This window comes from Dromiciops gliroides, chromosome 5 (assembly GCF_019393635.1).
Source record: "Dromiciops gliroides isolate mDroGli1 chromosome 5, mDroGli1.pri, whole genome shotgun sequence".
NCBI lineage: Eukaryota > Metazoa > Chordata > Mammalia > Microbiotheria > Microbiotheriidae > Dromiciops > Dromiciops gliroides.
In genome coordinates, this window is record NC_057865.1 from 295,695,331 (window position 1) to 295,722,847 (window position 27,517).

A 27,517-nucleotide genomic window follows, 5' to 3' on the forward strand; every position below is an offset into this window, starting at 1 on the left:
GCTTGGCAGGTGTTTCCCCCCACCCCTTTCCTTTTCAATTGTGTGCGTGTGTGTGTGTGTGTGTGCAAGCATGCTGAACGATGGTTTTCCCCACCTCCAGTAGAGAAAGCTCCTAAAAGCTGCTCTATCTGTGACTGAATGCTCTTGCCTTGTAGGAGGGCAGTGCCTGGCTCAGGACAGGTTCTCTGTAAATGTCCAGCTTGGTCTCATCTTTATCTCCACTGCTCAGCAATTTCACTCTCAGAGAGAGATGAAGGAAACACCTGGACTCTTTGTTGGGGATCCCAATTCCCCTTTACAAAAGCAACTGAAACCAATTCGTTTCTTATAAATTTATTACATAATAATAATATAATAATTAATAATAATATAAGAAACATAGATCTCTGTGGGGTGTATCACAACGGCAGGGTCAGGAGGCCCCGGGGCTGGAGAGGGGAGGAGAAATCTCCCCACTGAACTCCATACAAAAGACGGGGGTGAAACTGAACTGACCCTGTCAAGTTAAAAACCCAAAACGGAATGGAACCAAAAACCCACAGGTGTGTGTGTATGTGTGTATGTATGTGTGTGCATGTGCATGTGTAGGTGTGTGTATGTGTGTGAGACTGGATGGAGGGGACAGAGACTGGGTGAGACTGTGAGTGAGAGACCCTGTGAGACTCTAAGATTTTTGCGACTCCGTGGGCAGGAGGCTATGTGCCTTAATGTGGCACTGGGTTATATTACTGCGGGGTTCTATGATTGTAACTGTTTGTGGCTGTATCACTGTGGGGTGGGGTGAATGGAGGGCAGAACAGTGTGCGGGGAGAGCTGGTGAGAGTGGAGGGCGTGTGGGATGAGTGGAGGGCAGACCAGTGTGTATGTGTATGTGTGTAAACACCCAGAACAACCTCAGCACAGACCTGCGTGCCAGGCCGCCAGGGTGTGAAATTTTCTATTTTTATTAAAAAAAAAAAGTTAGAAATACAAACAGAACCTTGTGAGTGACATGGACGGAGCTTAGTCCAGACCCCAACCCCCAGATTTAAAAACAGGTCCAAGAGGGCGCCCCCCCACCCCACAGACCCCAAAGGTCATTGCTGAGCATTAGAAGTCACAGTAAAGGGGCCATGGAGGAGGGGAGATAGGAAGGGGCAGAGAGGAGAGGGGAGGGGCATCTCAAGATGAAAACAGCCCCCGAGATTCCCAGCACCCTCCCCTGAGCCGAGGCAAAAGGCTGGGGGCGCCTGGCTCCGAGGTTTCCCTCGCCCCCGACCTAGGGCCCAGTGGAGCCGCCTCCTCTCCCTGCTAGGAGCTGATAGGAGGGTTGCTCCGAAGGGAGGGGTCACTAGTAGACCCCCTCCCGTGGTGCAAGAGCTCCACGGGCTGGGCCTCCCCAACAGAGGAAGATGAATCCAGTCACCCAAACCATCCCTCCTCCCCGCCCCCAGATTCCTCCTCGAGCTTTGGGGGAAGCCGGCAGGCCTTGGCGAGGGGGCCCAAGCCTGTGCGCACACACTCACACTCGTGGACACTCGTGCAGTCAGTCAATAGAGCCGGTGGGCCGGGCCCAGCCGGTCAGTAGCACAACCCCCGTAGTCCAGCCCAGTTCCCGCCGGCACACGCTCCCAGCTCAGACAGCTTGCTGGTCTCTCACACAGGTACATTCTCGCACACGCACGCACTCATGCTTTCACAGCCTTAATGGTTCCCGGACAATCTCGCGCAAGTCTAACCCACCGATGAGAGGCACAGTGGCCAGGCTCAGCCCTGATCGCCTACTGAAAGCCCACGCACGCTGAGCCCCCCACGCACGCCGAGCCCCCCACGGCACACTTGCGCACAGCCTCGCGGCATCACACACAGTCTCACCGAGGCAGGGGTGGGATCGGGGAGGGTGGAGAGGGCCTCTTTGGGGATCCGAGACACTGGCAGCTGCACTGGGGGACGGGGAAGACCCCTTCCTCTGGCGACTGCTGAATCCGGAGAGACCCTGGGAGGGGGACAGGGGCAGAAACAGTGAAACGAGACTGAGAGGCGGGACTTGGAGTGGGGACCCCATGGGGGAGGAGGGGGGGCCGGGGGAGGGTGGGGGTCCTCGCTGCCCCCCTTATTGGCTATTGTCTCCCAAGCCAGCCGCGGCCCCTAGTGTGCTGGGGGCTGAGCAGGATCGGAGGGCGCGAGGCCTCACTCGTCCTTTCCTGCAGCACCTGAAGGGGGTTTGGGGGTGGGGGGGCGGCGCGCCGGGACCAGCTCAGCGGGGGGGCGGGGGGGCGATGGCGGAGCCCAGACCAGCTGGAGCGGACCCGGCCCCCCCTCCTCCGCGCCGGGCCGGGCCGGGCCGGGGCCGCGGGGGCGGGTGGCAGTGAGGCCGGGCCCCGCAAGGCGCTGGGAGGTGGAAGACGTGGCGGCCGCGGGCCTGGCGCACCCGGTTCCGGCGGACCCTGATCGGCCCGACGCGGCTAAGCTGAGTAGAGCTGAACTGGGCTGCGCTGGGCCGAACCGGGCTGGGCCGGGCCGGGGGTGGGTGCGGGACAGAGACGCTTGTTCCTTTTCTCCTTCCAAATATAGAGCAGATTAAAAATATGCAAACCCGGGGGGAGGGGGGCCTGCTCAGCCCCGCCCGGCCCCCGCATGCCGGGCCGCCCCGCCCCGCCTTTCAGGACCACGTGCTGGGAGAGGGGGGGCAGGGCAGGGGGACGGGGGCGATAAGCAATGTACAGGGCGACTCTCCGAGCAACAGCAAACAGGACGATTCATGCAACATTCCGGCCCCGGGGCCGCGACGCGGGCTTGGGGGATATTGGGGTGGGAACTGGGGAGAAGAGGCGGGTGGGCGTGGGGGAGGAGGTCCGGGGAAAGAGAGGAGGGGCGGGGCCTGACCGACGTCTGGTGGAGTAGCGCGGCGGGGACGAGGTGGGCCTGTCCGCGGAGAGGCCGGCCCACGCGCCCCCGCAGGGGCGGGACCCAGCTCGCGTCACGCGGAGGGGTAGGCCCACGGCGCGGGGCGGGCGGGGGCCCTGCCCGCAGGGCGCCCGGCGGGGTGGGCGGGGCCGGGGGCGTTAGGTCAGCTGTCCGCCAGCGCCTTGAGGGCGCGCTCGATGTTCATTCGATGGCCCACGCGCGTCACGCCCAGCTCCACGAAGTCGTCCTTGGTGAGCGCGGGCAGATGAGCGCCCTCGATCTCGTGGTCCTCGAAGCGGTCCCGATGCTCCCCCAGGTGGATGCTGTCCAGCCAGTCGCCTACGTCGAACTTGGTCCAGAGCTGCAGTGGCTTCTGCTGGAAGGGACGGGCGGGGCCTGGGGCGGCACCCAGACCCGGCCCGGGCCCGGGCCCAGGCCCTGGGGGACCGGGGGCCGGCGTGGGCGAAGGAGATGGCGAGCGGCTCCGCGCGCTGACGCTGCGCACCACGAAGCGCACCTCTTTGGGCTCGTGGGGGATGGAGAGGCTGGACGACTTGAGGATGGTTGGTGGAGTGAGGCCGAAGGGTCGCCCCACGCCGCCCCCGGGACCTGTGCCTAGCCCCTCGACGCGCTCCAGCGACGCCGGCTTCACGGGGCTCGGCGTCCGGCGGGCCACGGGGTAGCGGCTGCCGGGCCGGACGGTGTACGAGGCCCCGGGCCCCGGGGGCCCCACGCCGCTGCGCTGCTGCTGCTGGGGCTGCGGTGACGGCTGCTGCGAGATGGAGCTCAGCTCGCCGAGGCTGCTGAAGAGCCTGCGGGGAGGGACAGGGTCAGGGCAGGGCCCAGGCTGGGCCGGGGGCGGGTCAGGGGCCAGGGCAGCGGGGAGAGCGGGGCTGCACCAAGACACCAGGGACCTGGGGAGGCCAGGGGCGGAGGAAGACAGGAGGGGGCCTCCTGAGGCCTAAGCTGACAGGCTGGGGACCACGTGGCTCCTACTGCGGCCCCGTCACCGCGGCTACTCCGGCCTAACGGTGTGGGAATGGCTAAGGCCAGGCAGAAGAGAGAGGCCCACGTCTCCCCCTCCTCCCCGTGGCCTTTGGTAGGAAGGATAAATGGCATCTAAAGATGGACTCCTGCACCCCAGGCTTCTGGGCAGATCTCTGAACGCTTGACCCTCCCCTCTCCCCACTCCTGCTCGTGATTTCTCGGGGACAATGATCCCTAAGGCCCTGACCCTCCAAGGGGGACCTTGAGGCCTCCATCCATCCACTCGGATTCCCTCCCCCCAGGCCGCAAGCTCCATGGACACTAATCCCTTAGGCACTTCCAGGACAGTGGTCCCTGGAACCCTGAGACACCCCCCCTTCCCCACCTGCCTTCCTGCGGGGACTTAAGGGAGTTGTATCAGGTGGGACTGAAGTGCAACAGACAGAAAGACAGCAAATGCGGCTGCATTAGTGCGGGTGCCAGACGCATACTCAAGCTGGGTGCACTGGACAGCAGCCGCCTCACTTCCTGGCCTTTCCAGAGAAGGATCCGCCCCCCAGAGCCTGCCCGCCCGCCAGCCGGCCCGCGGGGCCAAAGGCAAAGAGGTGAGGCAGCCCACACAACGACACAGCACAGCGACCAAAGCTTCATGCAGCTCCACCTGCGCCACCAACCCCAAGCTTGCCTGCCTGGCCCCCTAGCCACCCCCGGCCCGGCCCAGCCCGCGTGGAATGGTGAGAGGCATGGGATGGGGCATGCTCACTTACACAGCCGGCGCTCGGGACCCACCGCCCATCTAGACAGAGCAGCCACATGCAGATGGGGCAAGAAGAAAGCAATGAGAGAGTGTGTTAGCCCGGTGGCCAGACATGGCCCCCCCTCCCAGCCCCTCCCCCGCCCAGTCACAGCCCATGCCTGGACACGGCACATGCCCCAACAGACGGACAACACACGAGCCCAAGGAGCATGGCCTGGGCCCAGGGGAAAGTGGACTACTAGGGGCAGTGAGAGCTTAAAGTCAGCATTCATGGGTCTGAGCAGAACAGACTGGGCATGGGCTGGCTACCTCCATCCCCCCATCCATCTGCAGTGGGCTGATGGGGAGGAGGGCACCTGTTCCAGTAGGGGTGGGGGGGTCACCACTAGAGATAATCTGACCCAGATCTACCTCAGTCCTCAGAAGAACCTGGTCCTCTCGATAATCACTCCCTTAGATCCCTTCTCTACCTCCTTCAACTTTGACTCATGCCATTTCATGTCGTTGTTCAGTCCTCTCCGACTTTCTGGGACCCCATTTGGGGTTTCTTTGACAAAGGAGTGGAGCTTATTTTACAGGTGAGGAAACTGAGTCAAACAGGGTTACAGGACTTGCCCAGGGTCACAGCCAGTCAGTGTTTGAGGTCAGATTTGAACTCAGGTGTTCCTGACTCCAGGTCCCCTGCTCTATCCACTGAGCCACCTAACTGCCCCCTACCATTCTGTATAATCCACCAGAAACTTATATTGCCAAGTTATCTTGACTCTTCCTTGATTACATCACCAAATCATCAGATATAGAGCAGTAAAGGACCTCAGAAATTATCTAGTTTAACCCCTATATTTTCCAGACCAGGAAACTAAGACCCACAGTGAAAATGACAGGCACAAAGAGTAGAGGAGTAAGGAGCAGCATCAGAATCAAACCACAGCTATACCTAGGACAGAGCAACTGGGGTCTTGTTCTAGGGCACTGAGATTTAAAAGGGCATTAATAGCACTTTCAATCCAGCAGCCAGAATAAAAAGAATAAAGAGCTAGCACCTAGCAAACAAAAATAATGAGTGAAAACAGGAAGTTACCATGTCAGTTTCCTGATCTCCTCCCATTTGTAGTCAGAGGACCTGTGTTCAAATACCAACTTTAATATTTGCCACCCTTGTGACCTGCAAGTCACTTAACCTCCTTAGGTTTATTTCCTCATCAATAAAATAAGGGGGCTGCACTAGATGACCTCTAAGAGTCCTTTTTAGCTCTAAATCTATCTTTGTGCTCCAAAACTGAATTCCTAATCCCTAGCCCTTACACATGAAATAGACATCCTGCAACACGGGACAGGGAATGGTCCCACTGGGCAATGGGGCAGGTGGCTAAGAAAGGCAACTAGTCAGGGAACCAGGTGGAGCAAAATCCTCCCTGACCCTCCCCTGCTTTTGCCAATGTGTGCCACAGTGGTGGCTCTCACAAAACAGTCCTGAATGGCAAGGAATCATTTCTTGACAGGTCCTAAAAAGAGAGGTCTAGGAAACCAGATGGATCCAGGTTCCTACCACAAGTGGATCAAAAGGAAACTTAGGAGTCCAGGAAAGAAGAAGAGGGTTAGCCAAGAAGGAAAGGCTGGATCCTGAGAAGCAAATCGTTGCCTCTCACACCATCTGTCCTTGCCTCTCCACCAAATTCAATCAATAAATATTTGCTAATTCCTTGGCAAAGCTGTGTTTATGCCTGACCCTCATTTCCGCACTTCTTACTCTTCCAAATCCTCTGAAATCTAGCTTCTGACCTCATTATTCAAATGAAACTGCTCCTTCCAAAATGCCCAGCAGCGTCTTATTTGCCAAAGCAGATGGCCTTTTGCCAGGCCTAGTCCTCCTTGACCTCTCTGCTGAGCAGCCTCTCCCAGAGAGTATGTCCTCTCTGGACTTTGGTGACATGACTCTCCCTCGGTTCTACTTCTTGGCCAACTGCTCCTTCCTAGTCTCCTTTGATGAATCTCCATCCACCACAAGTTCCCTAACTAGGGGTCTCACCCAAGGCTATACCCTGGACCCTCTTATCTAAGAGGGTTCTTAACTGTTTTGTGTTATAACCCTATTTGGCAGCCTGGTGATGCATATGAACCCCTCTTAGAGTTCTGTTTTTAAAACACTGAAAGAAATGCTGAATTTCAGTTAGGAGTTAGTGAAAATTAAAATGTCATTTTTCCTATTGATGTTTATGGACCTCCTAAAATCTTCCCAGGGACTCCTTGGGAATCTTTGGGTCCCAGGATGAGAATCCTTTCTCTAGAGTCACCTCCACGAAGACAACTTCCAGGTCCGCAAAACCAGTTCATTTTTGCCCTTAGCTTCTGGCACACATCACCCATCACTTTTAAACATCCCAGACTGGATGTCCTATTGATAACCCAAACTCAACTGGAACAAAGCAGCTCATTATCTTTCCCCCAAAACCCACCCCTTTTCCTAAGTTCCATGTTTGTGTCAAGAGCTTCACCATCCTTCTAGCCACCCGTCTATGCAACATCTGTTATCCTCCTCACTTTTTGTTTTTATGCACATGCAGCATTGTTGGTATGCATCCTCTTCTCTTCATTCCAAGAGCCACACAGGCCCTTCTCCCAGTAGGCTTCCAAGTAGTCCTCTCCACCTCAAGGCTTTCTCTGCTTCAGTTCATTCCTCACACAACTGCCCAGAGAATATCCTAGAGCTCAGACTGGACCACATCTCACACACACACACACACACACACACACACACACACATCCATACATCCTTGAGTCTTAAAAGAAGTTGAACAATGATGGAAAGCAGAAGCAGTGCTCTAAGACAACAAAGGGGTAATTGTCTCAGTTTTCCAAAAACAGTAGAGTATAAAGTCTGAAAACCCAAGCGCAGTGAGCTTGACTTAAATTCCACAGAAAATTTGAGAAGTGATCATTAAAGAGACAGTTGGTGAACATCTCAAAGAGGCAGCAGAGATGATGACCAAGAGCCAGCTGGGTTTCATCAAGAACAGCTCCTTCCCCCTAACCTCATCTCCTATTTTAGATAGTATTACTAAACTAGTTGATAAAGAGAATGCTCCAGATAACATTTACCTCAATTGTAGCAAAGTTTTTGATAAAAGCTTCCATGTTCTTCTTGTGAAAATGGAGAGAAGTGGCCTAGACAATCCTACAATTTGTGAAAATGGAGAGAAGTGGCCTAGACAATCCTACAATTCGATTGAGAACTGGTTGGATGAACTCCAAAAGTAGTTGATGGCTCAATGTCAACAAGACAGAAGGTAGACCTCATAAGGTGCCCTCAAGGATCAGGACTAGGTCCTGAGCTATTTAACACATATATCAGTGATTAGCATAAGGGCTCACCAGATCCAAGCCAAGAAGGGCCACTAGCACGATGGATGCCAGAACTAGAGGCTCTTAACAGGTTCAAGCCTTGGGCTGGATCTAAGAAAATAGAATTCAATAAGGGAGAATGTAAAGTCCTGCACTTGGGTATGAAACACCAGCTTCACAAGGAGAGGATTCGGGGGCAGGGGCGGGGGTCAGTTAGACAGCATTTGGTCTCTCAAGGATCTTGGGCTTCATATGGACTGCAAGCTCTATATGAGTCATTGGGATGGGGGTGGGACATGCCATCGCCAAGCCAATAAACAAAGGTGCTTTTGGCAGCTTTAGAATGTGGAGCTTCCAGGAACAGAGAGGTCATCTGGAATATTGTGTTCAGTTCTGGGCATCACCTACTAAAGACAATGATAATCTGGAGAGTGTCCAGAGGGTAGCAACCAGGGTAGTGAAGGACTTTGGTGGATGAAGGAATCAGAGATGTTTTGCCTGAAGAGAGGAATGCAGAGAGGATATGACAGCTGCACTCAAGTATTTGAGGGACCGTCATGTGGAAGATAGATTAGTTTTGTTCCGTTTGGCCCCAAAGGGATGAACCAGGAACAATGGGAGGAAATTGCAAAGAGTCTAATTAAGTCTTGACGTCAAGAAAACATCCTAACAACGAAAGCTGCCCCCAGATGGAACAGGCCCAAGGGAGGTGGCAGATCCTCTCTTTTGAGGTCTTCAAATAAAGGCTAGAGGACCCTCTGGGTGTATCACAAAGGGGATTCTTTTTCTATTTGGGATTGGACTAGACAGTGGTTGGGTCCCTTACAACTCTCAAAATCTGTGATGCCAAAGTTTTGTGAACTCTTCAAGCACAGCTAAGATGGCCAAAGCACCTGAGAGGAAATCTTTGGATCCCAAACATGGAAGAATTCTTGGTTTACCTGAATTATCACTTCTTCCTTCAAAGGGTAGAGGAACTAATGAAGGGAATTTTTGTTCTAAATCTGATTCAAATAAACAACGGACAATCGGTTGCTGGAGTGGAAAGGATGGTAATCTTAGAGAAAAATGGCCTCTCCCTCTTAGAATTTGTCCTGGTAAAGAAGAAAGCTAGGTACAGTCTGACATGCACACTACATTTGGGGAGTGCAGATTCCAAAGGGTTGAAAAGAGAGGCAGGATCCCATGGCCTAGAATTTTGCAGAGGAAGTCAGCACAGTTGAAATAGGGTACTTTCAAGGATAAAATCATGAAGGCACAAAGGGAAATAATTCTGTTGAAGACAGAAAATAAAAATTGTCTGGAAAGCCTAATGTGAATGCAATGGAAATTCACCAGGAAACTTGGAATTTATTTAAAGAAAAAAGATAGGGAACTACATAATTGTAAAGCCCTAAAAGCCAATTCCCAGTAGCAGCCAAAGGGTAAGAAGAAACTAAAAAAAAAAAAAAGGCAAACTATTAACCCTTTGAAAGACTGCTCCAAGTAATTGCAAATAAAGCAGATATAAATCAAAACAATTCAGAGATTTCACCTCAAAGATGTTGTCAATCTTGTTGTGGATGTAGAAAGACTGCCACTCTGATGCATTGTTTGTGGAGCTATGAATTGATTCAACCTTTCAGAAAAGCAGTTTGAAATTAAACATACAAAATAACTAACCTCTTGAGTTCAAATCTGGCCTCAGACACTTGACACTTACTAGCCCTGTGACCCTAGGCAAGTCACTTAACCCTCATTGCCCCACCAAAAAAAAAAACAAAACAAAAAAACTAACCTGTTCATCCACTCTGACCCTGAGATCCTATTAATAAGCATTTACCCAAGAAAATCAATGATAAAAAGAAAGGGCCCATAGGGGCAGCTAGGGGGCGCAGTGGATAGAGCACCGGCCCTGGAGTCAGGAGGACCTGAGTTCAAATCTGGCCTCAGACACTTAACACTTACTAGCTGTGTTACCCTGGGCAAGTCACTTAACCCCAACTGCCTCACTAAAAAAAAAAAAAAAAAGAAAGGGCCCATAAACACAAAAATATTTATAGCATCCCTTTCTATATTCACAAAGAACTGGCAACAATATAAATGCCCCCTAGTTGGAAAAAGGCTAAACAAGGTGTGATACATGAATGTCATAGAGCATGGCTGTGTGATGAGTAACAAGAAGCATGAGAAGGTAATATGAACAGAGGCACAGTGAAGAAGCACCAAGAAAACAAACAGCAATGCCTGCAGCGATGCAAACATTGTCAAGAACAGTGTTGGAACAACAGAAACAAAACAATTGACATCGAACAATGTGAAATTATAAGCAAGACTGGCCCCAAAGAAGAAATATGATCAGTAACTCCCTCCTCGCATTGCAGAGCAGGGGGCTCTGGGTGAGGAACACTGCTTATAACAAGTTTTTTCTATGAGTTGGCTAGTCTTGATGAACTTGGATTTTCTTTTGGTTTTTTTACTCTTGGGTTATATAGGATGTTCTGTCTCCAGGAGGAAGCTGGGGTACCAGTATATTGAGAAATGAAGGTGATATGAAACCAAAAGATACCAATCACAATTTATTTTATGATTGTTTTGTTGTTGTTGTAGTCGTTTTGGGGGCAATGAGGGTTAAGTGATTTGCCCAGGGTCACACAGCTAGTAAGTGTCAAGTGTCTGAGGTCAGACTTGAACTCAAGTCCTCCTGAATCCAGGGCCAGTGCTTTTATCCACTGTGCCACCTAGCTTCCCTATTCACAATTTATTTTAAAGAAGAAAAGGCTTACTAGCTGTGTGACCCTGAGCAAGTTACTTAACTCTCATTACCCTGAAAAAAACAACAACAAAAAAAGGAAGAAGAAAAAGAAAAGGTGGCTAATATGGTAATATTTTACATAATTGCACAAGTATAACCTATATCTGCTTACCACCTCAAGGATGGGTACTGGGAAGGAGAGGAGGGTTAGAATTTGAAACTCAAATCTTTAAATTAAAATGTTTATTAAAATAAAAAAGATCAGGGCAGCTAGGTGGCACAGTGGACAGAGCACTGGCCCTGGAGTCAGGAGGACCTGAGTTCAAATCTGACCTCAGACATTTGACACTTACTAGCAGTGTGACCCTGAGCAAGTTACTTAACCCCAATTGCCAAAAATAATAATCACCAAAAAATAAATAAATGAATAAATAAATAAGATCGAGGGCAGGTAATAAGAGATGCAAGTTAAAGCTGTGGCACATTCCCATAAGACCAATTTCAAGGGTGGTAAGGCCTGGCATTGATGAGCCAAAGACTATGCAGAATAGGAGAAGTACCACAAGACTTGAGGACAAATGTCACAGTTTTCAAAAAAGGAAAGAGAATGGAGTGGAGTCGATTCCTGGCAAAATTCTCTCTCTAAGGCATAAAAAAGGTGGTTGGTAAACAGTTAGCAAAGAAGGGAGTGATTTACCAAGATCCAGCTTGGACTTCACATTAACTTTGTAAACAGAACTAGATGGGCACATTCAAAGTATACTGCAGATCGAGGATACTTGGATTTAGTGAACTTTTGGCCAAGTGTCCCATGCTGTTCTTTGGAGGAAAGAATAACAACACTACTTCAGTGACTGTACATTCATTTTCGGATTCAAGCTTTACGGATCTAACCTTGAAAGGTAGCTATTACAAACAATTTACAGATGAGGACACTGAGGCTTTGAATGACTTGATCCTTTTGCTGGGCACATAGCCCCAGGGTGTGAAACAGAGAGATCCCATTATACATAAAATGCACTTTTTGTGGCAGAGAAAAAAACCTAAAACCAAAAGTGGGCATCCATCGATTAATGGATGGCTAAAGAAAACTGTTGTATTTGAATGTAATAAAATATTATTGTGTTTTAAGGAATGACAAATATGACGAATTTAGGGAAACATAGATTAATACAAACTGATGCAGTGTACAATAAGCAAAAACGGGGAAACCGTGTGTCCAATGATGACGAGAATAGAAAGAACATAAGAAAAATAAATCTTAACATTAATGACAACCAAGCTAGGCTCTGGGAGAAGTGAGGAAATGCACCTTCTTTGGTTTTGGAAGTAGAGGTCTATGAATACAAAGTGACACGTATGCTGTTAGTCATGGGGCTCTATGAGGCAATTTTGTTTAATTGCTTTATTCAGTTGTTTTTCTTTGTTACATGGGAAGCCTCACTGGGCTTGGGGATGGTGAGGAGAGGAAAGAACATAACTGGAAACAAAAAGCATCGATTTTTAAAAGAAAAAAAGAAAACGCGGTGGATTCTGGGGGATGGTTGGCCATTGGCAGCACAACTTGGAAACCTACAGTGGGATCCCCAAATAGCAGGCACATCAAAACAGACCAGAGGTGTGGAGACCTAAAACACATCTCAAGTCAGCAAACGCTCCTGGGCACAGAACTTGCTCCATGGACAGCCCCAGAAAGAAGCCCCAGGACTTCAGCAGGAGAGGACACTAGAGGGTGAAAGGAATGGGTTCACAAACAGGCTCAAAGACAAAACCCTAAAGAACAGGGTGGGCTATGGAATTGGGGCATGGCAGGTGGCCAGCACCCCATGATGGACCATCTTCAGGCTAGAGAGTGGGACAGTTAGCATTCAAGCTCCTGGAGAGGAGGGGAGGCAGTACATTCCATCATCCAAGAGGAGAGTAGCAAGAGACAGAGTCTCCCCAAACCAAGTAAAGGACGGGGCACATGGACAGGGCTGAATGGTTCAGAAAAGAAGAAAAAACAAAACAAAACCCTTGTCTTACACAGGTGGGGAAGAGGCAGCCAATTGCCCTGAGGCATAAGTGCTGAGCCCTCTTGCCAAATACATCAAGGAGACAAGGGCAAAGTGATTTAAACTATGGGAGAGCCCTGACCCAGCCCTTAGGAATTGTGGGTTGGAGGTTCTCTGCAGGGAGGGAAAGGAAATGCAGACTCACAGATGGCTCCTGGGACCCAGAGAGCTGAAATCTGTGGTTGGAGTGGCTGGAATAGGTTGTAAAACAAGTGAAAATGATGCATTCGTGTGTCATTTCTACTTCTTCCTTGTGTTTCCTCTTTCAATTCTCTGCCTGCTTTTCCAGCATCCCTTGATATTCTCACTGCTTAAGAAGAAACAACCTAGCTCCTAGGCACACAAGCACTGAGCCCTTGACATTCCAACCAAACTGGCCAACTCACTGCCCAATTGGTCACCTTACATGTACCAGCCATGCTTTCCTGATTCTGGGCCTTGGTGTCCACCCTTCCCTAGGTCTTGTCCTCTTGTTCAATGCCTGCCCCAGGGCCACCTCTTCCTGGAAGTCTCCCCTGATCTGCACATCAAGTTGAGGCCTTTCTATCTTGGCCATCAGCGGCCCTTTGCCCAAATGCCCAGCTTATCTTTCAAGGACAAGAAGGATCTGTGTTTGTGCCTTACCCCCCCCCACTAGACTGTGAGCCCCCCAGGGGCTTACCTTCTCCCCCTGTGCCCAGGACAATGTGCAGTACATAAAGACAGGCTTAATAAATGGCCACAGAAAAGGACTACAGAGAAAAATCAAGCATCCTCTGCACATGCAAGGTCTGACAGGACAGAGTCCTCAGGGGAGGGGAAAGAGGCTGGGCAGCCAAAGGGTGGAGGCAAGGATGGGAGCCCAGCTGAAGGACTCAGCAGGACAGGGTGGGGTCCAGACATGAGGGGGCACAGGAGGGTCGCTGGAGGGTAGAGAAGAGGCCTAGGGGCTGGATGAAGCTGAGAAATGCTGAGGGAGCCACCTGGCAAGTGGTAGCAATGGCCATACCCAGAACCCAGACAGGTAGGGTCAGGCTAGCAGGGCAGGCCAGAGCTGAAAGTCCACAGGCTAACATCTGGTTCTAGTGAAGGGGAATGAGCTAAGGCCAAAGCATGGCTCTATTCTGGAGGATGGGGGTCTGATGGGGCAGGATAGAGGCCAAAACAAGACTCCAGGAGGTGAGCCAGGGCAGAGAGATGCCTTCCCAGGCTCTTCCCTTCTCACCCACAGGGCTCCAACCTTTCCTCTCCACTACTACAAGGCCTGGGCCTGTGGGGTCCCAGGGCCTCAGCCCTCGCAGTGCTTGTAGCCCCATGAGAAGGGAAGATGCATCTGGGAAGGGAGCAGGAAGGGCTTTGGGGAGGGAGGAAGGCTCTCTGGGAGCAGCGGAGGAGAAGATGCCGCCTGGAGGCCTGTTGGCGGGGATTATGCTTGACAGCCAAGGAAAAGCTCCCCCGGACCAGAGAGAGGCTCTCCCCATCTCAGGTTCCAGAGGAGTTGAGCTCAAGGGATCCAATCCAATGGGGCAGGAAAAAGAAAGGAGACTTCAGAGCCCCTTTGGAAGGGAGAGAAGCTCTGGGGGGCGGGTGGACTGGAGCCTCTTCGATGGAGGGAAGAGCTGTCCACATGACCTAGGAACCCCAACACTACACCCTGGAGCCTGAATTTCACAGGGTCAGTGCTAGGGAAGGGGGTCTAAGCTCCTCTGAAGGAGCAGCAGCTCCTAGGAAGGGTGAAGGGATGGCAATGGGGGTGGGGCAGGCTTGTAAACACTGGGGGAAGGGGCAAAGGCAGAGAGGAAGGAGATCCTGCCCAGGGCATGGGGCTGAAGATGTTTCATGGGGCTTCTGGGCCCTGGGGCATGCCTATTCCCATCACCTGTGAAAGCCCCCCAACTCTTCAGAATGGGGGCTCCTTGAAGACACACTGAGAGAGCCCCAACACAGAATAGTGTTATTTCCCTTCTTGCCCGTTCACCACCACTGCAATATCTCCCCCATAAAACTAGGGTTTGCCGGGGACAGGGCTGAGAGTCGTCAAATTCCCAAAGGCAGAAGTTGGATCTCCTTAGACTTCCTCCTGTCCAGCGTGTTGGTGGAAGGTTACAGGGGTTCGAGTCATCTCTGATTTCCCAGGAAGACCCACAGCCAGCTGCCCTGTCTTGCCATGGTCCCTGGTCCCCAGCCCAGCTTTCCTTAGCCTCTCATGGCCAAGTGCCCAGCACCAACCCACAATGGCCTCTTTTCAAAGGGCCACGGCATGGCATCCTTCAGTCCATCTGATCCAGAGCAATAGAGACTCAAGACCAAACTTGGCAGCAGCCCAGGAAGGCTTGACAGATGCGAGCAGAGGAACGGCCAGGTGGAATGAATGGAGATAATAGAAGGCTAGCCAGGGATGGAAAAGGGGACAGGCAGGGAGATGAAAAGGATGGATGGATATTGGGGACAGGGAGGCAAGGAACACACCGATGGACAGAGCGACACACAAGGGGAATGGGAACAATCCTCATGCTGGTGGAAACTAAGCACATGGAGTGTTCATGTGTTTAAAAGACCACACATCTTGTCAAAATGTGACAAAGGGGTTTGGGGGCACATTGTGGCCATGGCCTCTGAACACTGGCCAGACCCTGGGGATCTGCACAGGGCAGGCAACCTGAACCAAGTCGGACAACTCCTTCTCTGACTCAGGTCATCTCTGCTCTGCAGGTAGCCAAGAGCTCATGGGAGTCTGTCGTGTCTCTCAGAAGAGAATCTCGAGTGCTAGGCCCCCTGGGAGAGGGGAGGCTGCTTCTGCACTTCAGAGGGGCAGGCTCTAGAGAGAGACAGTGGTCTGGCAGCTAAGGACCTGCATCTTGGACCTGACTTGGAAAGGTTTGGGACTGAGGTCCACCAAAGGAGCAACCTTCAGATGAGCCGACCCATGCATGGGTAGAAATTTCAGGCCTAGCAGCTGGGAAAACCCCAGGAGACGGGGAAAGGAGTCAGGGGAATGGTCTCATTTGGTTCTTCACTGATGGCAAGCTTGGTTATTCAAGTACTTGGGGTTTGCTCCCCCTCCCAAGCAGGGATGGCTCTAATGCACACCTGAGCCGTCTGTTTATTTCTGGGTATAAAGAGGAACAGCTGTTAGGGCTGAGAAGTGAAGCGAGGGGAAGGCTGGTCTGCAATCCTTCATTTGCTCTCTCCTTCCCCTTGTAAAAAAAAAATGTAGTGACTCTAGTAATGGATTAGTTACAATAGACATGTTTGGGAAGCAACCCCTAGGACTTTGTGGCAAAGTACAGCGTGGAATCCGGTGAGCAGAGAATAGTTAGTGTTGGGAGAGTGACTGTGTGAAAGCATGAGACACGATCAGAGCTGGACGGAGAAAGAGAGAGTTCTAGGAAGTGGAGAGATGGCAGCCTTGTATAGACAACAGGCGAATCTGTCGCGGGCTTGCTTTGCCTCAGTTTGCAAACATCGCTACAATGTCTGAGTACTTCTGGATGGCCTTTTCCATTCCCAGTCTCTGATCCTGCCTCCAGACTTGGATCCTGTGGTCACCGTGACTGAACAAGGTGAGTCATGGGTGTGAGAGGGAGAGGGCCAGAGGCTGAAGCCCCAAGGTCACAGGACACTACCCCAGCTGTGCAGGGTGCTGTGCAGAGGCCAGGAAGTCAGAGATCCTCACTGAGCATCCAGACCAGTTCAAGGCTTTGTGCCCAGGAGAACCAGCTGTGCCAGGCAGGACCTGCACCCAATGCAGGTGCTAACCCTCCAGGGCTGCAAGGGCAAGGAGCTGCATGAGACCTTGCTTTCTCTGGGCCCAGGGTTCTGAACATTCACCCAATAAAGGAAGACACAATAAGATGTTTAGAAGCCTCAGATCCCCATCTCCTGAGCACAGTCCTAAGGAAGGGCTGCAGATTAATTGCACACTGCCCCACTCCCTCAGTAGGCTACATATAAAATACTAGTATTACTATTTAGTCTAAAGTACTATCAATCTTTCTTTAACCATCGATCTCCAAATAATGTCTTGCATTGGAACCTCTTCTATTGCTCCTATCCAAGGCATAACCAGATTCTCAAAGAAGAGACCCGAGCAGCCCAGGAAGAACTCCCCTGAAATTAATCAGGGTCACGACCAGACAAGAGAGAAGAAAGTACATATGTGATGAATTCAATTAACAGAAGTTTGATGTCACCTTTGACCAGGCAGAAGAAAGACTCCTGGGAAGGAATGGTAAAAGAGATGTTCAGTGGTTTGGGGGCAATGATTCCTCGAGGTGCAGCCCAAAGTGGGGACAGTTGCTGTTTGATGAATTAAAACTGTTGCCTAGACTTTGCCCCCGTTTGATCTTGATAATGGGACATGTCTTTGTTCATGAACACTATCAAATGTAATTCAAGCATAGCTTGGGTAGAAAGCTTTTCAAAGGCAGGATGAAATTCTATCCCTTTGGATTTTCTCTCTCTCTCTAAGCAAAGATGCTTAGAATAATTTAATTAATAAATTTATCTTTGGCAGATGTGTATCTAAAATAGAAGACGGGAGAGTTTTTCTTCCACACAAGAATAGAGCTGGAGTCTCTGGACAGGGCCCCTTCCTTTCCACCACTCCCCACTCTGGGGATCAAGGGGCACAAGGGGATGGGACCAGGGAAGGTGAAGACTGAAGGACTCTGCAATTAGGCTGTGTCAAGTGGCCATGCCTGAGATCAGGGATGGGGGCAGACTCAAGTCAGAGGTACTGACAACATACCTCCTGTGACACCCCACCCTACCCCAGGCTTCTTCCAGAGCTTTTCCAGAATCAAACAATTTGAGAGTTCAAAGGAACCTCTAAAGTCTTCTAGTCCAACCTCCTTCACCCAAGCCCCAAGCCTGAATCTCCTCTGCAGTAGCCCTGAAAAGTGACCATCCAGCCACTGCTGTAAGAAAAAAACAACAAAAAACCCTCCAGTGACAGGGAGGTCACTTCTACCAAGACAGGCCACTTCCCTTTGGAACAGCCCTGACTGTGAATGGAAAGCTGCCTCCCTTCAACCCTTGGGTGATCCTGGATCCTATTTTTATCAGGTTTCCAGGTCAGCAAAGCATTCACAACTCTGTGAGCTACCCCTGTTACAAATAATGTGAACTGAGGCTCAGAAAGGGAAATAACTTGCTCCAGGCTGCACAGATACAGTGTGTTGTGCCCAGATCTTCCCTGACTCCAAGCCTTTATACTGCACCACCCAGGCTCCTATGCAGAGTTCCTGATTCTGCCCTTTGGGGTCAAGTCAACCCAGCCTAATTCCCACTGAGGCATTCACTGAGACATCCTGATGGGCTCCCACAGTTCTGAGAGCAACAACATTATTCCCCAGGGGGGCAGAGCCACTCAAAAAGCTAGAACGGTGTTACCAGTCTGGAGGGAGAGGGTCGATGGGAGCTACCTCACTGGGCAGGCTTGAAGAGCAACAAAAACGGAGAAACCGAAGAGAAATGGGGAGTGGGCCTGGAGAAAGCCAACAGCTCCAAGCAGGCTCTGGAGCAGTGACCCCTAATGCTAACACAGGGCCCAGTGGTGAGCCCAGCCAGCCACAGGGACCTCGGAGGCAGAGACCCCATGCCAGAGGGTCATTGGGAGGGGGAAGCTCAGGGAGATGCCTTGGGACGCTGTGAAGACGTGGAGCAGCTCACTGAGAGTTAGAGCAGTGGTCAGAAGGGAACTAAGGACCCTATCCATTCTGTCTACCTGGAGCTCAGGGGCTCAGGGCTGGCCTGTGATTTCTCCTCATCAGGCTGGGGCCAGGAAAACCCTTTGTCTTTTGTACTAGACGGACAAAGGATGGCCCCAAGAAGGACAGAGGAAAAGACACAGAGGCACAGTCGAGGAGAATAGAGGCTAGACAGCATCCACATGCCCTGGCCATGCCCACCGCCCCCTCTCCGCCCGCCCCACCCCCACCCCACTCACCGTGCAGCCACAGCAGGCGATTTCTTGAGGGGGTCAAGCAGGCCCCCCAGGCCTCCCACAGGCTCCTCCCCTAGGGAGCGGGTGTCTTTGTTGAGCTGCTGCAGTCGGGAGCTCAGCTCGGTGATCACAGTCGGTTTGTCGTCTTCGGGGCCTGGGAGCCCCCGGCTCTCCACCGGGTCCCCCCACAGCTTAGACCTTCTCTGGAAGAGGTAGCGAGGGCGGGCAGGCCCAGCTCCGGAGGCCAGCCCGGCGGAGGCGGCGGCGGCGGCAGCGGCGGCGGCGATGAGCTCGCTGTCCGAGGACTGCTTGAGCAGGGGGTCCCTGAAGGTCACGGGCCCCTTGCCGAGCGGGGACTTGAGTTTGGGTTTCGGAGGCACAGGCGGCTTCTCGAGTACAAAAGTGTGTCCGTCAGCGAAGGAGGTGTGCGTGTCCGTGGGCTCGCCGCTCTCGGAGCTCAGCGTGGACATGCTGGACACGGTGGAGATGGTGCTCGTGGTCTCCAGGTGGGGGTCGCTGGAGCTGCGCGTGTCCGCCTCCTCCACACCCGAATCCGCGGCGGACTCCGGGGCAGGGGGCGCGTCACTGCTGGGCTTCCCTGAGGCTGGGCTGGGCGAGGCCGCGGGGGAAGGGGCCGGCCCGGGGCCCGGGGGCGGCGTGGTCACCAGGAGGCCGTTGGCGAACTCCTCCGGGGGCGGCACCAGCCCGATCCGGGCCAGCTCTTCCCTGGTCTCCTCGTCGCTGGATGACAGCTGGGCTGGGGGCAGGGTCACGGCAAACACCACGTCGGGCTCTTCCTCCGAGCTGCCCTGGCCCAGCACCGGGTCGGCGGCGGGGGGGCTGCCGGGGGGCTGGGCCCGGGGGCTGGGCAGGGCCCCAGGGGCGGACACCGCGGCGGCGGCGGCGGCCGGAGGAGGGGCCTGGCTCAGCTCCGGGGCGGCCGGCGTGCTCTCTTCTGCCTCCAGCTCCCCGGGGCCCTGCCCGTTGCCCGTGGCGTGGACCACGATGAGGCCAGCCGGACGCTGTAGCGAAGTGTCCAGGACGCTGAGGATCATGGACTTCTTGTCATCGGGTGTCTTCCTCTCCTCTCGTGGGGACTTCTCAACCTCTCGGCGGGCGGGGAGGGGGCCCCACGCGGGGCCCCGGGGGGAAAAGGCTGGGGTGGGGGAAGCCAGGCTGCTGCGCTCTGGCTCTCTGCTCTGGATGTCCACAAAGAGAGGAGCTGGCCGGTCCGAGTCTGGGCTGTGAACGGGGGTTGGGGACCTCGAGGGCACCTGCGAAGCCAGGGCCCGCTCCCGGGCAGCCAAGGCGAGGGCGAGGGGCGAGCTGGGGTCCAGGGGCTTGCCGGTGAGCGGATGGATGAAGGTGGAGCCCACAGGGGAGGGGCTGGGGCTGCTGACCAGCGGCTTGAGAGCGGAGACGGGCGAGGGTAAGAGCAGGTCGCGGCCACTGCCCAGGAGGCGCTCGTCGATGGATCGGGAAGGCTGCAGGGATGGCATCTCGGCGCTGGGGGAGCTGCCCTCGATGGCCCCCACGGAAAGGAAGACGGTGGAGCGGCGCCTCTCATCCAGCCGACGGTCTCGTTCCTTGCCAGGGCCGGCCCCGGTAAAGGGGAGTCCGGGCGGTTCCCCGGGGGGGTAGTCGAGTCCCCCGAGCCGGTGTCCCCGCCGAGTGGGCGAGGGCTCCCGGGTAAAACTGCCGCCGCTGCCCCCCACCGCCAGGGCGGCCCGGTCTTGCGCTTCCTCCACCTGCAGCTGCTTCACCAAGGGGCTTTTCCTGCGCTGGGGCTTGGAGGGGGCAAAGAGACTGGCACTGAAGGCGCCCAGGTTGGCGTAAGGGCTGTCTTGACTGCCGGGCACTCGCGCCTTCCGCCTCAGGCGCTCAGGGGGCGTGGCTGCGGGAGGGGGCCGGCTGCTTTCGGCCACAGCTGGTTCGTGGGGTGAGTCCTGCAAGATGATCATGGACCGAGCCCGCTTCTGGCGCTCCGGGTAAGGGAGAGGCCCGTGAGCGCCTAGGCCAGGGGCGTAGAGCCCAGGGGGTCCCGCCCCTCCCAGCCGGGCCTCCAGCCCTGGTTTGAAGCTGGATCTCACGGTGTCGTAGGCACGGCCTGGCGGGGGTGGCGGTGAAAAGGAGGGAGGTGGTCCTGTGTCGAAGTAGTACGGGGAGGGTGGGGGGGGTGGGGCGGTCTGGGGTGGGGGCGGGATCCCATGGCCCTCACGGACAGCAGCATCCTGCATAGACGAGCTCCTCGGGAACTTCCCTTCCAGGAGAGAGGCCAGCTTCTCATCTTCCCCTACGGAGGGACCGGCAGTCAGGCCCGGGGACCTGGGGTGAGGCCTGGGGAGGGAGAGGGGGTGGGGGCGTGGGGGAGCAGTGGAGACTTGGAGGCACCTGGGAGATGGGATTGGGAGAAGGACAACTATGGGAGGGAGGAGGGAGGGACAGCCCCGAGACCTCACCTACTCTCCGCACCAACTCCCACCGCTCAGGGGACAGCCGCGACAGGTGTCCCCAGAGCCTACGGTCACGGACCCCCTTGGGACAATTCAATGCGGAGCTAACAGACACTGGCACTTGGTGTCAGCCTAGACGGGTCTCTGCTAGTGTGCCCCAGGGCTCTACTTTGAGCCCTATTTTATTTAACATTTTTATCAATGACTGGGCTGGAAGGCATAGATGGCAAGCTTATTAAATAGGCAGATGACACAAAGCTGAAGAGAGCTTAACACATCGGGTTACACAATCAGGATCCAAAAATATCTCTGCAGGCAAGAACGTAGGGCCAAGTCAAACAAGATGAGATTCAACCGGATAAATGTAAAATCAGAACAGCAAGATCCAGGGAAAAGCAAAAGCAAAATGTAAATTCTCCCACTTCCTAACAATTCGAGCAGAGCCTGAGTGGGAGGGGCTGGGCACGCCCTCGCTGAAGGCCCTCTGCGCAGACAGAGCCAGCATTTGCCAGAATACTGTCCTAAGGCTCCCTGCTCCAGGCCAGGAGAGCCGGCCCACCTTGGAAGCCCTTCTGCCCCGGATTCTGCGGATGAGCCTCTCTACCAGGAAGTCACAGGTCTGTGGACCTCAAGAAAAGTGGCTCACCGGCGAGCCGGGGCCTCCATCCAGAGAGAAGGCAGAGCCTTAAGGCACCAGAGTTCAGGTGGGGGCCAGAAGAGACACATTGCTAAGGTAACCAGTGCAGCTGAGCCCGAGAGGCGGATGATCTGAGCCAGGAAGACACAGGCTTCTGAGGGGAAGCGTGTATCAAGCTGTCGCAAACATGGGAGAGGCATCACGCAGCCCTGAGAGAACATGGCAGAGGGGGCGTCACTGGCAAATCCCAGAGGGATGGCTGGGGCCATGGGGGAGGGGGGAAGGGATCTGCCTCAGAAGAGAAGGATAAGAGATGGGGGGGGTGCAGGGAGCAAGGCAAAGACCCAAGCAAGAGAGCAAAGGTGGGTAAGTGGGGCTCGTGGGGGAGATCAGGGATGCTGGGATACAGTTGTCTGTTAGGCAGAAAGCCTTCAAGGGCCCACCAGGCAGGAAGAGCCATTGCTGCAAATCTTCCCTGGGAAGGGGGGGGAAGAATGAGGAGCACCTTAAAAAGCACCTTAAGATTTATGAAGCATCTCCCTCATACCAGTCCCACAAGGGAGTCATTTTTGTTTTTCAGCTGAGCAAACTGAGGTCTACAGAATGCATAGGATCACAGATACCAGGCTTCTAAGGGACCTCAGAATCCATGTAGTCCAACCTCCTCATCTTACAGATGGGGAAACTGAGGCACAAAGAAATGACCTGGAATTGCCAAAGATGCAATCTGTGGATTACCAAGAAGCATGGGACTTGGCTGGTAGCTCACAGTGAGCTTTAAAAAGCATGTATGTGTTAAGTTTCTAAAACATTCCTTGAAAGATGCGGTGACAGAGCTTTCTCCAGTGATCTCCTGTCTATTAATATCAAAGTCCAGCATGAACCAAGGAGCTAGCTATCTGCTCGCCAGAGGTGTTTGCCATGACAATGGAGGCTAGCCCAGACAAGATGGAAGAGGTGGGGTCCTCCAGATACCCTTGTTTGTGGACGGCAATGTGTCAATGACATCAAGGGGGAGAAATACAGCAGGCCCTCCCAAATGAGACTCGTGTGACCCCACCATTCACACAGGAAACCAAGTGGACGAAGAATGCCTATTGTTCAGATTATGACTTGCAATAGGGTGTTGAGCTGTTCTGCTATGAGCAGATGACCTCTCCTCTCTGAACCTCTTATTTCTATATCCACAAAATGGGTATAATAAAGCCATAGCACCTTCTGCACAAGGTTATTGTTGGGCTCCTAGGTAACATGTAGGTAAAGTGCATTGCTCTACAGCTACAAATTACTTTTCTTGTGGTCAGAGTTATCTTGGGCAGGCAATACAGCTAGACAACAATTGGGGGGATCCTGAATTGAATGGGAGAAAGGGAAGAGGCCGGGCTGTGTTTGGGAAGCTTTGCCTTGCTCTCTGCAACCCCAGACTTTCTGAAATAAAAAGTGCATCTTCAGTGCATCCTAATAGATGACACTCACTGGAGCATCAAAACTTCAGGCAATGACCCAAAAGCCAGTGAAGAGACCGAGGGTGGAATGATACCAGGCGTATATGGTGGTGAGAGAGGCTTCTCAGAGAGGGCTGAATGGGGAAAGGGGGAAGCAGGTCACATTAGAGGAACGAGGGAAAACGGGGCTGGCTGTCATCCTACCCTGAAGAGAGTAAGAAGGCCCCAGCCAACGTTAAGGAGCCCCCTACAGAGAATGCAAGGGAGAAGGTGGGCAAGCATCCTAGAGAAGGAGAAAGTGTGGATGAACTGAGAGGTGTACAAAGGGGACTCCCCTCCACTGACATATCAAAGATGTTTATGTTGAGGTCATATCAAGTTCCCTGCAAGTTTGATCAAATTTCTGCATCTCCCCCAGCACCAGCACAGGACTCTGCATTCAGTAGGCATCTAATAAATAGTTGTGGGCTTGAACCGAAATGAATCAAAGAAAAGCTGGGGCCAGATATGCCTTGGAAAAGAGGCAACGTACACAGAAAGTGAGAAGAACTGATCAAGGGTATCTAGAGAATAAGGAGAAATATGAACACAAGGATGAGCAAAAGCAGATGAATACCCAGTCCCAAAAGCACCAGACTGAGGAGATGACCTGGGGCTGGCTAGCAATAGATGCTAAGGACAAGAAAAAAGACTTCTTTTTTTGCCACACTGGAGACAAGGAGAAAGTAAAAGAAGGGACAGCACTGCTTCTCAAAGTGGATGGGACAATAATAACCATTAATGGAGAGACGGCTGAACTACTCGATCCTATTTGGATCTGTTTTCTCTACCAAAGAGAACAATCTTCAGTCTTGAAAGTATAGAACAGGAAAATGAAACTCAAGATAACTTAGGGGACAACAAAAAGACATCAAGCTGGGGCAGCTAGGTGGCGCAGTGGATAGAGCACCAGCCCTGGAGTCAGGAGGACCTGAGTTCAAATCCGGCCTCAGACACTTGACACTTACTAGCTGTGTGACCCTGGGCAAGTCACTTAAAAAAAAGCCATCAAGTTTCCCTTAATGAGTTCAAGTCACCTTGACCAGATAAATAACATGCCAGAGGGATGAAGGGCCAGCAAATGAGCTTGTTAAATCACTATGATCTTTGGAAGTTGTGGCAACCCAACAGGACTGGAGAAGGGCAAAGATTACCTTGATTTCCAAGAAGGTGATTAAATATCAGTAAGAGGACAAGTGTTGAGCACTTAGAAAGAGAAGCAGTGACCATCAAGAGCCAACATGAGTTCAAGAATTGGTCATGTCCAACTAACCTGATCTAAGCATGACATCCTGAGATTTCAGTAATGCACTGGACAAAGTCTCACGTGTTCCCTTCCTGGACAAGAGGGAGGGGGATGGATTCAAAATCCACTGCAATGAGTGGCCTCTAAATCAACGGGTTGATGTCAACAGGGAGGGAGATCTCTGGGAGAAGCCCTAAGGGTTCTGCTTTCTCAGGTTCAGAAAAATTCTCAAACCCTTGCATGAAGGCATAGATGAAAGGCTCATTAGCCTCACTCTTGCTGGGAGGAATCAATGCTATGTGACAGCAGGATCTCCCCAAATCTTGACAGATTCAAAAGATGGGTTAAATCTATCAAGTGACTAGGGAGGTGACATTGTCCTCTACCTGCTCAGACCACATCTGAGCACCACCTTTTTGGATGGATGTTAACAAATGAGTATGAGCACATTCAATGCAAGGTATCCAGGAAGAAGAAGGGCCTTAGGACTTGGGCCATTTATCCTGAAGCAGAGAAGATCCTGAGCATCCTATGACAGCTGCTTCAAGTGGGTGACGGGCTTTCATGTGAAAGAGGAATCAGATCTCCTGACTTGATGCCAGAAGACAGAACCAAATGGGGTGCAGAGAGGAAGGGTTAGAGGGAAGGAACAAGCTAACCAGTAGGGCTGTCCAAACATCACTGGCCCCCTCAAAGAGCAGATACAGCGAAAGGAGTAAAGTCCTCATGACTAGAAGTGTTCATGTGATGCTGCACAACTGCCTGCTAGGGGTGCTCTAAGATGAATCCCTACATTGAGAGGGGAGCCAGAGGAGATGACTTCAAAGGTCTTTACTACCCCCATACAGATTGGGAGAGGTTGTTAGTGACAGGGTTGGGGGAGGGATATAGGAGGAATGCTGCTAAAGGAAAAATACCTGACAGTGGACACCTTCCAACCCCCAAGATTCAGGGTAAGGTGACATCACAGGCAGGGCCCCTTGGGTCTCCCTTTGTCCTACATCCCACTCCTGTGGGTGCCCCATGTCCTGCTCTGACCCCCATGTCCCATCTCTACCGCATGTGCTAAGGGTTCTCTTCCTAGAAGTCCTCTTGCCTTTCCAACAACTGGCTCTCCTTATTCCCAGGCCCCCATGATCCTCGAGATCCCACCATCAACCTCATTCCTCCATAGCCATGAAATGCCCCCACTCTCTCCCCTCTCCTAGAATCCGCCATGGCCATACCTACAGACTTGGTCCGTGGGATGCCCTTTCGAAGGGATCCAGGAAGCTTCTCAGAGCCAGGAAGGCCCTGGCGTTCAAACAAAGACTGTGAAGAGGAAAGAAAACATACATGGCGGGATCTAAACTCCAGAGGGCCTGCCTCCAAATACCTCTACAGCACCCACAAGCATCCCATCCCATTCCTCATTCCTCATGCTGCCACCCAATGTTCCACACTGACCCCAATGCCCCCAAGATGATCCCCTGAGCCTCTCAAACACCCCCATATCACCCCTCACCAATCTACCAACATCCCCAGATACAGCTATACTACCCCCCAACTCCAATTCCTGTGCTTCCCTCAATGACCCCCTGTTATGTCCTTGATCACATCCACAACTATCCCCTATGACCCTGGTCAATAAGTGGCATGATCATACCCACATTGATCCTGCTCTGGACATCTATGATTCCCTTCCCTGTGAACTCCATGACCTCAAGTCTGATCCCCGTGACCCCTATGACTCCTCTCTCACTGACCTTTGTGACTCCATTCAGTTATCTCCATAATCCCACTCTCAGTGGGCCCACCTACACTGACCCTCCTCAAAGCTGCTCCCTGTGCCACTACTCCCAGTGAGCCACTTACACAGATCCCTATGGACCTACTTCCAATTATCTACATCCACCCAGTGGATCCTACTGCTCACACTGACCCCCACAATCTTGCTCTGACCAGCCCTAGTAACCCTATTCTTAGGGTCCCAGGGTCCAATTGACAAGGATCCCGAAGATCCCATTCCTAGTGGCTCACATTTCCCTATCCTTCTCTCAGTGACCCTAATGGCTACATTCATACTGAACCCCGCAACTGCACTCGCATGGGCTCCAACCACCTGACCCACTCTTACTGACAACTACAGTCCTACTGACGATGACCCCCAGGGTTCCACTCCCTCTCTCAGCATCCCTGCCCTCCCCCATTCCCACTCCCAACAGTCTCCCCAGCTGCACTCACACTGATCTCGGCTGGAGTGATGCGCCGGCTTGTGGGCCGTTGCTTGACAGTGGCTGCTCTGGAGTCAGCATCCGCGATGTCCGGTCTCAGTGTGGGCTCTGCAGCAGCCGCCAGGATCTCATCCAGCTTCTCTGCAGAATCCAAAGGAAGCAGAAACTGAGTGGATCATGGCTTCTGGTCTTTGATACCTGACTCACCCTCTCCCCAGCTAGGGGGAGCAACAGTGCTAAGTAGACCCCAGAACTAGACAAGGTATAGGCAAGATGCATGGCTTCCCAGGGTGCAGCACACAAGGGGGCCAGCCAGGAACATCTGCCTGGTCATAATTCAATTTTCCCACAAAACATTTGTTTTGCTTTAAGTTGCTCCCATTAGAGAGAAGTCTCAAAGCTACCAGGGGCAATGCAGGTAGGGGGAGGGGAGAATTTTCAAGCCTTTCCCTGGATGCAGGAATGCCTTATCCAGCTCTGTGGACACCCTACCAGGAGGGAAGCTTCTCCTCGGCCTTGGCTTCACTTCCTGCATTCCCACCACCACCACCACCCCTCATCTATGTGTCCAACTCCCCAAATCAGGCTAATCGCCAATCCCACCCTCAGTCTTTCCAGGAGCCCAGGCCCTGGGGCCAGACCACACCCGAAATAACCCATCCCAGGTAGGAAGATGACTGATGGGCTCTGACAGCCTCCCCTTTTCCTGGTCCTCCATGAGTGGTGGACTCGGGAAAGCTGCTCCCACAGATCGGAGCTTCTCCCAAATCCTCCAGACTCCAATCAGGGGCCCTCCCA

General features: G+C 52.9%; 1 protein-coding gene across 1 annotated transcript in view; it reads right to left on the bottom strand.

Annotated features, from left to right (window-relative positions):
- Positions 1-317: 317 nt before the first annotated feature.
- SHANK3 (SH3 and multiple ankyrin repeat domains 3) overlaps positions 318-27,517 on the bottom strand; it is a 66,936-nt gene continuing 39,736 nt past the window's right edge. Inside the window, 4 exon segments of the mRNA XM_043968144.1 lie at positions 318-3,698; positions 18,690-20,979; positions 25,733-25,817; positions 26,730-26,860. Coding sequence (XP_043824079.1) covers positions 3,050-3,698; positions 18,690-20,979; positions 25,733-25,817; positions 26,730-26,860 — 3,155 coding nt within the window. The 3' untranslated portion in view covers positions 318-3,049.